Source organism: Vigna angularis, chromosome 6, assembly GCF_016808095.1.
Source record: "Vigna angularis cultivar LongXiaoDou No.4 chromosome 6, ASM1680809v1, whole genome shotgun sequence".
Classification (NCBI taxonomy): Eukaryota; Viridiplantae; Streptophyta; class Magnoliopsida; order Fabales; family Fabaceae; genus Vigna; species Vigna angularis.
In genome coordinates this window covers 31,757,083-31,771,742 of record NC_068975.1, presented here as the reverse complement: position 1 = coordinate 31,771,742, position 14,660 = coordinate 31,757,083, and the positions used below count along the sequence as shown (strand labels likewise).

Sequence of the window (14,660 nt, the reverse complement as noted above, 5' to 3'; positions counted from 1 at the left end):
ACGCTATACATTTGTACAACGATGCATGCATTACATGCTTAATTGTGCTCTCGATTAAGGCTACTTTTGATAAAGTAAAGTCTAATGTCTAATATGCCTTCGAGTCTTTGACCATTTTCCTCACTATCCTCGCTGGTTATTGTTGACCGTTAAATTTTAATGTTGAGAGTCTTAGATATTCTCGTCGCATCGGTAATATCAACGAGGCAACGAGGACGGCGGTGTTTGTTAGAGAACATGATCAATAGTTTCAATTTACTCCTCAGTCATTCATGTTCTTCCCCATACATTACTCTGCCTTCACGTCATAAGGGCACTACACGTGCGTTTAAGATGATGTTCCGACTTAAAATGTTAGCTTTCACATCCTTACCAATCACTTGACGCCGAACAAGCACACGCAAAAATAATGAAAAATAGTCACAAGTAATGACAAAATAAGAACTAATCTCGAGAGATTAGTTGAACAAAGTAAGGACAGAACCTCTCATATAAATCATTGTGAGTTTTTTTCTCACATCTCTTTAGCATGAGTTAAAAATATTGTGAACCCGATAGTTTTTCCTACAGTGAACTCAATCACCCCCTAAAATTTTGCCCATAAGAAAGAGAGATTAGGATTGAATTTTCTCATCAAGGACACTAAAACTTGTTTATATTTCTCCTTTGAATATTACTTTACTTAAAATTCATATCTGTTAGGAATCGTAAACTAAAAACTGTAAACGAATCAAATGAAAATTACCAATTCCACCATGAAACTTAGCCACAATCAGGTCCAAGGCCATGGTTGCATTGGCAATAACCATTTCAAATGTACTTAACAAAAAACATGCACAAAAAGGAATGATCTATTTCTCTGCAAAAAATGAAACATAACAAATTTGACTATGATAGACGAAACAAAACTTGGTCAAGTAATTCAGTTCTTACTTCTAAAAACTATGCTGAGGGTCCTCTGTATGAACACGGTTATCCCAAAGCCCCCAGTTGATTAATGAAAAACAATACGGGATATTTACACAATTATGGATGCAGCTTTCGACACATTGCTACAATGGTTCACATATTTCATGAAATTATCTCATCTTAAAACTCAAATTAGTGCATACTTGATACTTGGTGTATGGTGTTTTCACTTTGATTTTCTGAAGGAGTTGGACTTGTTCATTTTCCGTGACGAATCATCCCCACTATTGGTCCACGTATATCCAGCAGGAATGGCAAAAGGATCCGAATCCAGAGCTCCAGAGGAGCATCGTTGTTGGTGCTTGCTCCACGATTGGCTACTACTAGTACTTCGTCTCAGCCACGTGGAGCCCCCAGAAGATGATGAACTTTGTCTTAGTAATTTCTGCCGATTATGATCACCATCAAGAAAATCATCATCTGCACTGAGCAAATGCGAAGGACTCGAGAGCGGCGTGTAGAACTGCTCCAGAGGTTGCAGGTCCACGAACTTCGTAAACGTGACCACCACCCTCACAGTGGGGACCACGGGGATCGCCACCTGCCCCACATATACCAAAACATCAAAAACATAATCTTTTTCACTTTCCATCACCACCGTCGATCACAAATTAAAATCATTCACGAATTTTCGCAAAACCATACATCACATCCATCAATCAAATCAAAACAATTATCAAATTAATCATTTCGGCTCATGCGGTCCCACACTCACACGCACAATACAAACAACAACAGTCAATAGTCAACCACCACACGTACCTTCACCGGAAAACTGCCCGCCGGGAACTTTGTCGTCAGTAACTCCCGCAGCCGCCGCACTGCCTTCACCTTGTTCGCCAGAATGTCCAACAATGGCAACAACTCTTCCGTCTTCAATGGAAACTGCTCCGTCAACCACACCGCCGGCCGCAAACTTCTCAAATATTCTTTCTCCTTCGTAGGCGGCTCCAGCATAGGCGGGGCCACCGCGGAAGATTTCCTAGGCGGTGCCATGGCGGAAGATTTCCTAGGCGGCGCCATAGATATAGAAGGCAAATCCACGCTTTTTCTCCCCACCGGGACCCACTCTCGTTCTTCTCGAACAAAACTACTATGTCTTCTCTTATCGGCATTGCTATTACAAGCCGCTGGGATTCCAAAACTCGGATTCTCCGCAACGAGAAAACCGTCTTCGTCTTCATCCAGCTCCAATGGCAAAACCTGCTCGCTCCCGGCCACGTCAGATTCACCGGCAGCAACTTTTCTTGACCGGAAACTGAAAACAACGTTATGCACTTCGTAAACCCTAGCTTTCCACTCTCCGACGTTTTCCATCTTCTCTTGTCTTCTCCAATTTGTTCTACCCACTAACTCTGCTTTTGTTACATCCATCCCCGGCCGGTAGACGCTGCTCTGCGAGCAAAAGCCCGCTGCATCAGAATCGCTCATCGGAGCTCCGGCATTCTCGAATGCGTCTAGAATTTTTCTATCGTCACGGTTGAGCACGAGGAGCGAACCGGCGGGGATGTTGCCTTTGCCGTCGCCGTCGCCGAGGAAGAGGAAGCTCTGGTCTGCGCGGTGGATTTTGAGGCCGTCGAAGCCGGCGAGGGTGGTGTCGGCGCGGAGGTTGCCGTCGCGCTTCCAGATTTTATACGTATCGGAGGGGGCGATTTTCCCGACGAAGGGGATCACGGAGCTCTCGAAGTGGAACGAGATCTCCATATAGAAGTCGCGCATGCGGCGGAGCGCGGCAACAAGTCGCGGCAGGCGTCGCCGCCACTTTGCCCATGCGGCGTGGTGGTGGAGTCTAGCCAGGAGGTGCGCGATATCGGAGGCGCGCCGGCAAATCGCTTCCTGAAGCGGGTTCCAGCCAGCGCCGTTATGTAGGGAGATGTCGGCTCCGGCGGTGGCAAGGGCTTTCGCGGCGACGATGTCGTTGAGGCGGACAGCAAGGTGGAGAGGCGTCTCGCGGAACGGGACGTCGCGGCGGTCGAGCACGGCGGAGATTTTTTCCGCGAGTCGCTCGTGAGCGAGGGAGTCGGACTCAGTGATGACTCGTGCAGGGTCGGGAACTCGGGGAAGTGAAGAAATTATTCTGGAAAGTTTAGCGTGGTCGCGAATCACCACCGCGTAGTGAACGGGGCTGTGTAGGTATTGCTCTGCCTTTATCGGTGGATAAGACGTCGGATCTTTGGTCGATTTCGCCATCTCTAATTGTAAATTATGATGAAACTCAGATCAACAAAAAACACTAACTTAGCCAGAATAACAGAGTTGAGAGCAATGTTTTTTTCTTTTGCCTGTGACTCGTTATTTTGGTTCTCCCTACTATTAAAACGTAAAAGTGTGGGTGGTGCCTGCTGAGGTGTTACTAAACGGTCAGGACTGTTTTTTACGGTAACTTTAATTAATTAATTCTACTCTATTTTTAATTGATTTTTCTATTTTTTATTTTTTAAAAATTAAAGTTTATCATTCAAAGTATGAAAATTAATTAATGTTACCGGATTTTTTTGGAAAAAAAGTTATTAAATCCTTCCCTTTTACTTAACGTTAAACGTTATGTTTTTTAATTAATAATCTTTAATTGTGATTTTTATTTCATTCACATGTATGAGTTACTCTTTTTGCCTTTTTGAATGTGGTGCTACCTATGTTCTCCAATTAGTTAGATTTTGTGTGGAAAGTTGGCATGAGATGCATTGAAAGCAAGACAATATACTAAGTTTTTTCGACAAGTAAAAGACGTGACGGGTAATAATTGAATTTAAAATGCTTTTGTGTGAGTGTGGGGGATAGGTTTAAATGGTAAATGGTAATTACAATGTTAATATGGTGCGTGGGAAAATTACAATTACAAATGGCTAAATTTCTGTGTTTTTGTTATTTAAGCACACATCACACTTAATCATCTCACAAATGGCTGCTCCTATTTTTTGCACTTTAGGATTAATTAATATAGTTTTGGTGGATAAATAGATGGATAGTTTATTACATTTTGTTTGTTTCTTAATATTAAAATACTGTCTGGAGGACACTGACTATATCCTGCAAAACATTCCTACGTGCGCTCGTCCTATATGTTGCTCATGGCTTACACACATGTATTTATCTATTAATTAATTTTTTAATAAATATAATATTGATTAACCTTAATAAATTCTAAACAACACTCCTGCAAATTAAAATTATGCATTCTTCTTTGTCCATTTTATTACTCTAATTTAATTTGTCTTGCTTTCATAATTTTAGTTTCTGTTCTTAATTTTAGTTTCCACAATTTTAGTTACTGTTCTTCCTTAATTTGTGAAAATGGTTGTCTTCGGTCTTCACACTTTCCGCTGACCGAGTTTGACCATAACAGTGGAACCTGTGTCTTTATATATATAGACAAAAACAACGAAAAGAAAATGTATTAGTATAAATGCAAGTTTTACAAGCTATCAATATAATTATCACAAAAATAACGAATCCCAAACTAAACTTGGAGAAGTATAATTAACTACATTTTAATAAGCTGAATTAAATTTAAATTTGCTAAGGTGATTACAATTGGATTGAATTTTGAGTTTATATGTTTTATCGAATAAATCCAACCCAAATCACATTAATTATATTAAAGTTTCCTACACTATCTCAAACATGCTCAAAATTCAGGTTGAATTGAAATATACTTTTTATTCAATTGATGTTCATATGCTTTGAACTAGCTTTATACGTATGTTAGTCTTTTTGCAGTGCGTGACTTTTCGTTACTCATAACATGGAAACTTATAATTTCAAAAATAATAGTATCCTTATTCATGAGATTAAGGTTGGGTCAACGAAGCTTTTAACTAACCCAACCTGTCCTCTCTGATGATTTTTTTTTATATTAATTAGACATTTTGCATATATTCCTGCAAAATATAATAAAAGAAATTTCCATTGTTGTGGTATTATAAATTAACTATGATTTCATTTTTCAGAAAAATATTAATTATTTTAAATAGCATCAACTCAATTAATTGTTTTTATAACTTTGCCTTGTATTTTTATCTAAAACTATTATTCGATTTGAATAGAACAGACGTAAATGACACGTTTTATCAATCAAAATTTTCATTTCTTGATTTTTATCATTTAAATTTGTTTCAATGTATTTTATTTTTTTGGTAAATTTTTAACAAACTAGTGAAATGTGCCAAGAAAAAGTAAAAAAAAACAAGTTAAAATTTAACGCATATGTAAAACGTTAAAAAGATTAACGATAAAATGTGAGAAAGTTAATTTTCAAAACGTCACAAAAAAGATGACAACTAATGGTTAAGTGTACAATTAAGTGATAAAAATTTTATTTACTTTCGTTTTAACAAAAACAAAAAATTTAAGGTAAAACATGTTAAGTTTTTATATATATGTTTTTTTATCTTATTCTCTTTTTAATATTTAACTAATTATTACGAAAAATAAATAAAATCCATTAAAAAGCCAACACTTTAGTTTAAAAGCAAGCTAAAGGGGAAAAAATGGAGAGTTGTTGTTTTGATTTTGATTGTATGGTGAGTTGAAGATTTGGTCTAAAGTTGAGATTGAAAGGCACAAAGCAGTGAACAAAAGTTCATCTTATAACTTCTACCATACTGTTGGGTCGGGGAAATTTGGAACCCTATTGATCCTCATGTTCCCATTTCACCAACCATTTCATTCTTATTAACTCTCACAATAACTTTAATTCTAACCTCACAATTCTACAACTTCAATCTCATCTCACAGATCAAATTCACCAGCTAAAAGCCTGCCTTCAAAATTACTATGTAAAAGCCTAAGGAGACCCAATCATTCATTCACACAACTTTCTTTTTGCTTTTATCTAATCTCAATCTCTACATAGTACCTTGCAATTTCTTCAGTATTTCTCTCCGATAACTAAAAACCAATTTCTTTAGAGACCTTTATATTATAAAAAAAAAATTCCATTTACATTATATTATATAAACTGTCCGAGTCAACATATTTTTTAGATGATCTCACTAAAATGAGTTTTTTAAGATTTTAGAGACAACATTGACCGATCGACTATATTATTGCAATAACCATTTGATCACAAATATATTAGAAGTATCGGCACAAATTCAATATAATTAATAAAAAAAACATATTTCCGAATTATTTTTGACTCACAATTGAAACGATTTTAACCAAAACTCTTTCCAAAATCTATAAATATAAAAGTAAAATAAAATAAATAAATAATTATATTTATTATACATTTAAAACTTTGGAACAACTAATTTCAAGACAGAGTGCTTCTTACATATATCTACGCATTCAGTTTGAATCTAAAAAAAAAAGTAAAAAGACTAAGAAATTTGACAAAAGAAACCTTTGATTAAATAAAAATAAATAAAATAAAGTGTGAAGAAGTAACTTTGGACTCTTTTATCCAAAACATTATAAATCTGAAATGAAACGGTACCAAAAATGTTGAATTAATTATCCGTATGTGATGATCGTGCATAATTCGTGTGCTATAATGGCCGAGTCAGGGAGCGAAGGGATGGATGCATGATGCATCCAGCTAAAGTGCATCGTTCATGTGCTACTGTAAAACTGTTCTGATTATACGAATTCAGCTTTATCAGCCTTTCGTTTTTATAATGAAAAACAAATCTTTTTTTTTTTTAAATTAATGTGTGTGCAATTGGGGAGAGAGAAAGAGAGACAAAAAGCAAAGGAATCAAAGTCTTACATCCTTAGCTTTACTTGTGTGTACTAGCTACATGACTTTTTGTTAAAACATGTTTGAATGGTTTGTTTTTTAAGTTTTTTGTTGTTGGGAAGGGGTATGCTATTAAAACCGTAGGATTGAAGGACACAGTAACACGATCAAATCGAAGAAAGGTTGTAGGGTGGTATTTCCATCTTCTATGGTATCCCTGCTTTTTAGGAGATCTGTAGGAAGCTTCTTTTCGCTATATTTCTTTTTCCACCCATTTTTTTCACATGCAACTACCTCTGCTACCTATTTCATTCATGCCTAAACTTTTCAATAACAACATTATTAATTCAACCATTAAATCATCAATGTTAACACTTCATCTTTTATCATTCATATTAGTATTTAATAAGATATGATATGGACCAAGTATCTTATTAAAGAATATATTTTGTTTGGATAAATTTTTAAAATCTATAATAGGGATTATTTAAAAATTTTATTTATTTTTTCAAATTTTCTTTTCTTTTTTTAAATTAATAATTTAAAATTCATGTTTATCTTTGTTTTCTCTTTTATTTTACCTTACGATATTGTTAACTCAAATTAAAACAAAAAAGAAATTATTATTGACTTGATTCATATTGAGGGATCACAAACACTAAAAATTTTTTACTGTTAAAGTGTCTCTTTATCTGATATAGACCAGTCTTATTTCTCAACTGACATTAATAATTCTTTTTCAACATCAGTCATGCCTTTTAAAAATTGTTTCTCATTTCTTCGGTTAACATCAAAATGTGTTCTTTTTTTAGTTGAAGTCAATCAATGTTATTAATTTTATTGACATCTATTAAAATATGGATAAGAGTTATTTCTATACCACCATTAATAAACGTTTCTTTTATCAACATTAAAAACAATTTCTTTTGTAATGTTAATTAGGAATTTGTTATCAATCTCAATGGGACTATTTATTTTTTCAAGTTGTGTAAGAAAGATTTTTTAATTAGCATTGAAATAAATTATTTTTTAGTTGAAAATAATGTAAATTGTTTCTCAATTGACATTTGTCAATATTTTATTAATCAACATAAGCAAAATTATTTTTCAATAGATGTCAATTATATTTTTTCGATTAAAGTGTGAGTAATTTTTTGTAAATGTTTTAAAGTTGGATTGACCTTTTTTTTCAATTGGTGGTAATTGAAACAGTTTATCAAAATAAAAATAATTAATATATTTAATTTTTTTAAATAAAATATTTGAAAAATTAAAGTAATTCAAATTTAATATATTTAAATTTTTTTAAAAGACTGTAAAACTTTTATCAAAATACAATGATAAAACTATTCTAAAATTAAACATAGAATAAAAACTATAGATAATTAGGCATTTGTTTGGAGCTATGTTTTAATATTTTCATGATAAATTCCATAAAAAAAATTAAATCAAGAGATTATTCTTAGATATGTCTAAAAGTATATTTGATTAGCTTTTTCATATTCTCGGGAATACTTTTAAATTTTAAAAGAAAAGAAATAATGAAAGTTCAAATGTTATAGTATCTTCAATTTATCCTAAGGTTTAAGCGGCTGTATATGAATGTATATTATGATGCAAAGAAACTTACACAAAATTTATATAAAAGAGAAATACACGATCAATATGTTAAAAAATATTAACCATATGTTCCTAACGGGATAAGAAACGTTCAACTTGGACTTAGAAAATTAATGAATTATAAAATTATTTATTTTATAAGGGTAACAAATAAATTGATTCTCATATGAATTACCAATAAGTATGGCTAATTATGGCTTAATATTCAAATTTTTTAATTTGGTAATAAGAACGTACCTATTTGTATATTTGTTCCATTTCGTCTTCATTTTCTTCTTATACTTGTAGTCATTTTAAATTATTGAAAATATTAATAATTTATTAAATAATCTAAAAACTTTTATTTATGGTTTTTTTATCCTTAGTTTTGTAACTTTCTTTTTCTTTTCTTTCATTATATATATTTTTTTATTCCGAATTGTTCAACTTTTCCAAAAAATCTTCAAGTTACTTTATCATATATTATAATTTTAATGATACATTTTTTCTTTTTGTGATTTCATTCAAGAAATATACAATACTCAATCAAATTGATTATACAATAGTAAATGCAATACAATTAATTTCATAAAATTAACACATTTAGCCACCTTTACTCCTTTTTATAATTATTTGACCTTAATCTAATTATTATTTAGTATTTTAATTTAATATTATTAATTATAATTTCTTTCTTAATATTTACATTTCATATTAAATTCTTTATAATATGGTATTTATTTTTTATTTGACTTTTTTTCTGTAAAAAAATATTTCATTAAAATTTGTAATATTAATATGTTTTAATTAAATTATAAAAATATTATTGATATTATAAAGGTGGAAGTATCTGAAAACCGTGTCTAGAATAAATATCTATATTTAATGTTCCTGAGATAGAATTAGTTTTTATTTAAAAAAAGACAGCAAATTCAGTTACATACAAGGTACTGCAAGATCAACATTATTCTGTTTCTTACCATTTCTCTCTATTCATTCCCAAAACTTCATTTAATTCCAGGTGCATAGATCTGTTCATAACTGGTATATCATTCACAAAACTATGTATAAATGGGTAAAATACTAACCATCGTCATATTGTGCCTAAAATAATTTCATCATCAACCACTAAAACGTTCAATTTCATGGCTTCTGCAACTTCCTCCACGCTCATCATCATGGCTCTCAATGGTTGTTCCATCTGGGACTGTGGCAAAGCTCTTCAGCCTGCAAATTCTACACTGAGTGTGAATTCAAAACATGATCTTGGGAAATGCAGCAAGTGGAGACGTTGTTGTTCGAGTGTTGTGAATGGGGTTAAATCATCTTTCGAATATTCTGACAGGGTCCAGGTTCAGATAACCGAGTTAGACGATGGGTTTCACAAAGATGTTAATCTGCTTCCAAGTGAGAAACACTTGCACAAGGATCACTTTAAGTTTAAATTTGATAGCTGAAATCTTTTTACTTGATCATCGTGTGGTATTTAAAATCTTCATTCCCGATGGAATTGAAGTACTTCTTTTATTGATTTTCAATTGTTAGAGAGAAGTGATTTATTCTCATTTCCTTTTTCTTCTTGCTTGTGGCATGACTAAACAACTTCTTTAAACAGCGAATGATTTTTCTTCGAGAGATGGGACACAGTTGTGCGTTGCTTATAAGGTATGATGCTTGATAGTTTCTTTCAAATAAAAGATTCATAGCATCACTAATGCCACTTCTAAATAGTGAATTACTTGATATGCAGGGCCTTGCAGGAGCATATACTGAGGAAGCAGCTTTGAAAGCATATCCAAAATGTGAGACAGTGCCATGTGATGACTTTGAGACTTCACTACAGGTTCCATTCCTTGTTTATTTAAACCTCTGTCTCAGTCTGCATATGATGTCTTGTCCAATAGATTCTGTGATGATATGTTTATATATTTTTGTCTGCAGGCTGTTGAATCGGGGTTAGTGGATAAAGCTGTTCTACCCATAGAAAGTTCTGAAGCTGGAAGCATCCACCATAATTATGATCTACTTCTTCACCACAAGCTACACATTGTTGGGGAGGTGCAGTTGCTAATTAACCACTGCCTATTGGGATTGACCGGTGCGACAAAAGAGAACCTAAAATTTGTACTCAGTCATCCTCAGGTTGGATATTATATTTCATTCTTTTCTATCTTTTTCACAATACCATGTTTTATGCCACCATAACCTCACCTTATAGTCTTAATTCACTATCAATTTCATACAATTGATTCAAACCAGTATCAAATTGGCTAGAACGTGAAAAACAAAAAGAACTCTAATTAAAGTATGGCGGCATAGTTTTTCAGGATCTGAATCTGCAAACATTTCAAAGTCTTAACCATCCTATTAATAGGCAGTATGCCTTATTTCTTATTATTCAACTCATTCCCTGAGTACCGTGTACCCAAAATGTTTTCTAAATGAAGAAAAAGTTTTTTATATATAAAAATAGGTGTCTATTCATATGAAAGAAAAATGAAATTATTAACGTTATGAAAGCCATCACCACTAATTTTTTCCATTTTGTTATATTTTTATTGTTGTGGTGTCATCTTGCACGAACATAGTTGACGACAAATAACTATGTAAATTAAATTTTTAACATGCAGGCTCTTGTTCAATGTGAGATGATGCTTACTGATTTAGCTGTTACCAACATTGGTGTAGATGATACTGCTGCAGCTGCTAAGGTATTTTACAAATTTTCTATACTCCACTGAAAACAAACATTGATTAGGTTGTGGAGTTGCATGTCCTATTAATGATTTGGACATTGTGAACAGGCTGTGGCCTTAGACGGAAGAAGAGACATTGGAGCTATTGCGAGTTCAAGGGCAGCAAAACTATATGGCCTCCACATTCTAGCCGAAGGAATCCAGGTAATACTTCAGTACATGTTTTGGAAGACTCAACTGCTACAACAGTTACTCTTTCTCTCTGGATTTCTCTTGTCGCAACATATCTTCATATAAACAATGAGTTCAAGCATCTCTGCATTTGACTGAGATTGCAAAGCTCCGTGTACACGATTCTGATTTTAATATAAAAACCAAGTACAATAATGAAGGCTTCCCTAGAATCTAACACATGCAAATACCTGCATTCGATATCCAAATAAGATTCAACTTCTTAGTCTCAGTGTTCATTCTTTTACAACATCTTTATCTGTCATAAGAAGACATAACAAGAGAAAAACAGAAAACATGCATGTTATTGTTGTTAAGTTAAGCTGATTCATTTTCTTATCTTTATATATTAGGATGATGATAATATCAGTCGTTGTTTGATACTTGCGAGGGATCCTATTCTTCCAGAAACTAACGGTTCATATAAGGTATTGAAAACTATATCTATTTATATGTAATTTTGACGAATATACTGATGAATATTGCAATATTTCTACCACAGACCAGCATTGTTTTCGGTCTGCAAGAAGGTCCCGGTGTACTATTGAAAGCCCTGGAAGTCTTTGGCATGAGAAACATTAATTTGTCAAAGGTTTGCTATAAAATAATAATTATACCAATTCAAATTTGAAATCTCTACAAGTGTGTTTATTATTTTAGATAGATTGTAATTTTTATTAGTTATTATGATATTAACTAAAATGTTTAAGTAACATTGATTGTTTTTTAAGATATATCTTGATAAATTCTGTGCTATTAATTTAGTTTTATAAAGGAAAAAAAAAATTTAATAATTTTTTTTGATAATTTTTTTACAATTACTTAGGTGATAGCTTCTGATTGGTCTGTTTTGTTTAAAATATATGAATCAATAAAACAGTAACACATAATTTATTGTAAAAAAAATTGTCATTGTTAAAATATCATTCTTCATTTATAAATATATAAGATTGATTCTCAAATCTTATTTTTTCTTTTTCTGGTGAACATATGTTAATGGTTAGTTTTGTTAGTAAAACGACTTGAACTCACATTTTCTTCCATACTTTCTTATAAACCTTTCAAATCAATATCTTCTAAATATTAGTAAAAGAATTGAATACATAATCTCTCTCAACTTTTAATCATTACATCAACCAACCTTATAGTTCCAGTTGATCATCATGCTTTTTTTTTCCTATATCTATTGTCAGACTTTCCATTTTCTAATCACATAAAATGTTTCCTCACTTCATATCATACAAATATTAATTTGTAATCTAACATATGCGTTCTTTTCAATTGGACCAAGAGACCACTTTATCTTAATATATTACCTGTTAGGATATTAAGGATCGCCAATTATAAAACAAATAGGTGATTCCTAAATTATGATCTCTATATATTTATATGATGTTTTTTTTATCACTATTTATTGAAGAAAAAGAAAGTTAACAGAAAACGTAATTTTAAATTTAATCATTTTAGTCATCAAAATCTTAAAAAAAATATTTTGGTTCTTTCATCCAAGTTATGCTATAATTTCTTTGTTACTTTTACATTCAGTATTATAATTCTAAACATCTTTCCTTTGGTGTATACATTAAAACTCGTGGTTTTTTGCTATATATCATTTATTTGGTGCGATTTCAGATAGAACGCCATCCAGTGAAGCATTACCCCTTAAGGCTTCGTGATTATTCAAAGTATGAGATTGTGAAGTGAGTCGTGATCGTTGTTTTTTTCCATTTTGGATTTGCAATATTATATATCAGTTTTTAAAATATATTTTGCATACAATTAAATAGCCAAAGAAAAAAATTGGAGGGTCTAAATTGGTTTATATTCTATTTTGAAGAGTGTTGTGAATCTGTGACTTAGACATTGAATTTTCTGGTGGCAGGTACTTTGACAACCTTTTCTACATTGATTTTGAAGCTTCTATGACAAATCTAAATGCACAACATGCTTTAGAAAGTTTGCAGGTTAGCCCATCATATCATAAAAATATCATATTTTTCATGTTAGAAACCTACTCTTGTTTTGAGTCTCATTCCAGCTCCTACATATGCTTTGGCGATTTCTCTTACTTTATATGAAAGATGTATAAAATAGAATGTTGTAGAAGCATATCTCAAAGTTGCTATAGGACTTTTCAATGTAGTGGTGAAATAATTAACTCAAATTTTTGGTTCTTTCCCCTCTCATTTCAGGAATATACAACGTTTATTCGTGTTCTGGGTTGTTATCCCGTTGATAAAACAGACATATCATGTTAATCTTAAATCATCTACAAGAGGAGATAGCACTTTCATCTACTAAATGGTGCTTGAGAATGTGATCATAATAATTAGCAGATGGGAAGAACATACTGAAGCAAACATTTCTTTATTGTCAACTTTATATAGATAGCATCAACAATACAAACCTTTAACACCTAAGTTCTCTGTATACCTACTGTGCATTCCTCAAAACCAAATTGGACTTAAATGCTATTTAAAAGCTCAATTAAAAAAGTAAAATAAACTTTAAAAAAATTGTCAATTTTAACTCGGATTGGAAGTTCTGTTTTATTGTCTCACTTCGACTGGTTGAAGATGTGAAATGTAGAAAAACTAGGATATCAGGAGTTTATTTTTAGAAGTTAATTCGATCATTTTACTTTCATTCTTTATTTTATAAATAAATAGAAGAACAACCTTCTTGAGTTTTTAAAACTTTTTTCTCCAAATGTCTTTGACCTGAGTTTTCTTAAGAAAATGAACTAAATATTTGTGCCTATACTCCAGAATTAAATGAGTTTAAAGACTTTTGTTAAAAAGATGGAAATTTTACTTTGATATTTTTTTTAAAACGATAAGCCTAATATTATAAAGATATTTTAATTTTAAAAATAAAGATATAAGAACAAATACAAATAAATAAATAAATAGAAGAGTTTAATTTATATTAATTATTAGCATAATATATATATATATATATATATATATATATATATATATAATTAGGAATTGTTATGCATGATAATTGTTTTAAATTTTTATATTTAAAATCATTTTTAATTGGTTTATTGTATAAAAATATTTATAATGTATCAGTTAATTTTTGGAATATAAAATTAAAAATTTTGCTTATTCAAATTCCTTCACCAGTGATCTCTAATTTGTGTCAATGTATCTGGAAAGAGTATTTCTTAGAGAATTCTTAATTAAGGGAAAGGTCCATCACTTGTGCAACTATAGACAGTCTACAGAACGTTTCAAATTATTGAGGGGTTTCAAATTTTAAAAATTCTCAAATTTATATCTTTTATTTTTGAATATTATGGATGGAAGGTCCCATATTAATATCACTATACTAAAAATTTTAGAACAGCTGAGACTGGAATATTACTCTTAAAGGAAACCTTTTCTACATTTTCCAACCTCAGCTTACAGTTTAACAGTTACCATCATTAATGATGTATTTTTTTAAAATACAATTTAATATTTTATTTAATGAAC

The 14,660-nt window shown here is 31.7% G+C and overlaps 2 protein-coding genes across 2 annotated transcripts; one reads left to right on the top strand and one right to left on the bottom strand.

The window, feature by feature from the left end:
• Positions 1-869: 869 nt before the first annotated feature.
• LOC108342027 (uncharacterized) lies at positions 870-3,287 on the bottom strand. The gene is made up of 2 exons (XM_017579729.2): positions 1,732-3,287; positions 870-1,510 (listed from the first exon to the last, which is right to left on the bottom strand). Exons 1-2 carry the CDS (start codon positions 3,157-3,159, stop codon positions 1,136-1,138), a joined length of 1,803 nt encoding a protein of 600 aa, XP_017435218.1. The 5' UTR covers positions 3,160-3,287; the 3' UTR covers positions 870-1,135.
• Positions 3,288-9,396: 6,109 nt separating this feature from the next.
• On the top strand, positions 9,397-13,436 carry LOC108341646 (arogenate dehydratase/prephenate dehydratase 1, chloroplastic-like). The gene is made up of 11 exons (XM_052879631.1): positions 9,397-9,658; positions 9,867-9,916; positions 10,002-10,094; positions 10,193-10,393; positions 10,882-10,962; positions 11,056-11,151; positions 11,532-11,606; positions 11,681-11,770; positions 12,811-12,863; positions 13,055-13,142; positions 13,371-13,436. The coding sequence occupies exons 1-11, from the start codon at positions 9,397-9,399 to the stop codon at positions 13,434-13,436; spliced, it is 1,155 nt and encodes a 384-aa protein (XP_052735591.1).
• The last annotated feature ends 1,224 nt before the right edge of the window (positions 13,437-14,660 follow it).

What these genes read in the sequence shown, in the direction of transcription:
- LOC108342027 (XM_017579729.2), bottom strand. Translation starts at nt 3,159, where the DNA reads ATGGCGAAATCGACCAAAGATCCGACGTCTTATCCACCGATAAAGGCA. An exon ending in CGGGCAGTTTTCCGGTGAAG is followed by an intron (nt 1,511 to 1,731) that starts GTACGTGTGGTG and finishes TATGTGGGGCAG; the next exon opens with GTGGCGATCCCCGTGGTCCC.
- LOC108341646 (XM_052879631.1), top strand. Translation starts at nt 9,397, where the DNA reads ATGGCTTCTGCAACTTCCTCCACGCTCATCATCATGGCTCTCAATGGT. An exon ending in GAAACATTAATTTGTCAAAG is followed by an intron (nt 11,771 to 12,810) that starts GTTTGCTATAAA and finishes GTGCGATTTCAG; the next exon opens with ATAGAACGCCATCCAGTGAA. An exon ending in ATGCTTTAGAAAGTTTGCAG is followed by an intron (nt 13,143 to 13,370) that starts GTTAGCCCATCA and finishes CTCTCATTTCAG; the next exon opens with GAATATACAACGTTTATTCG.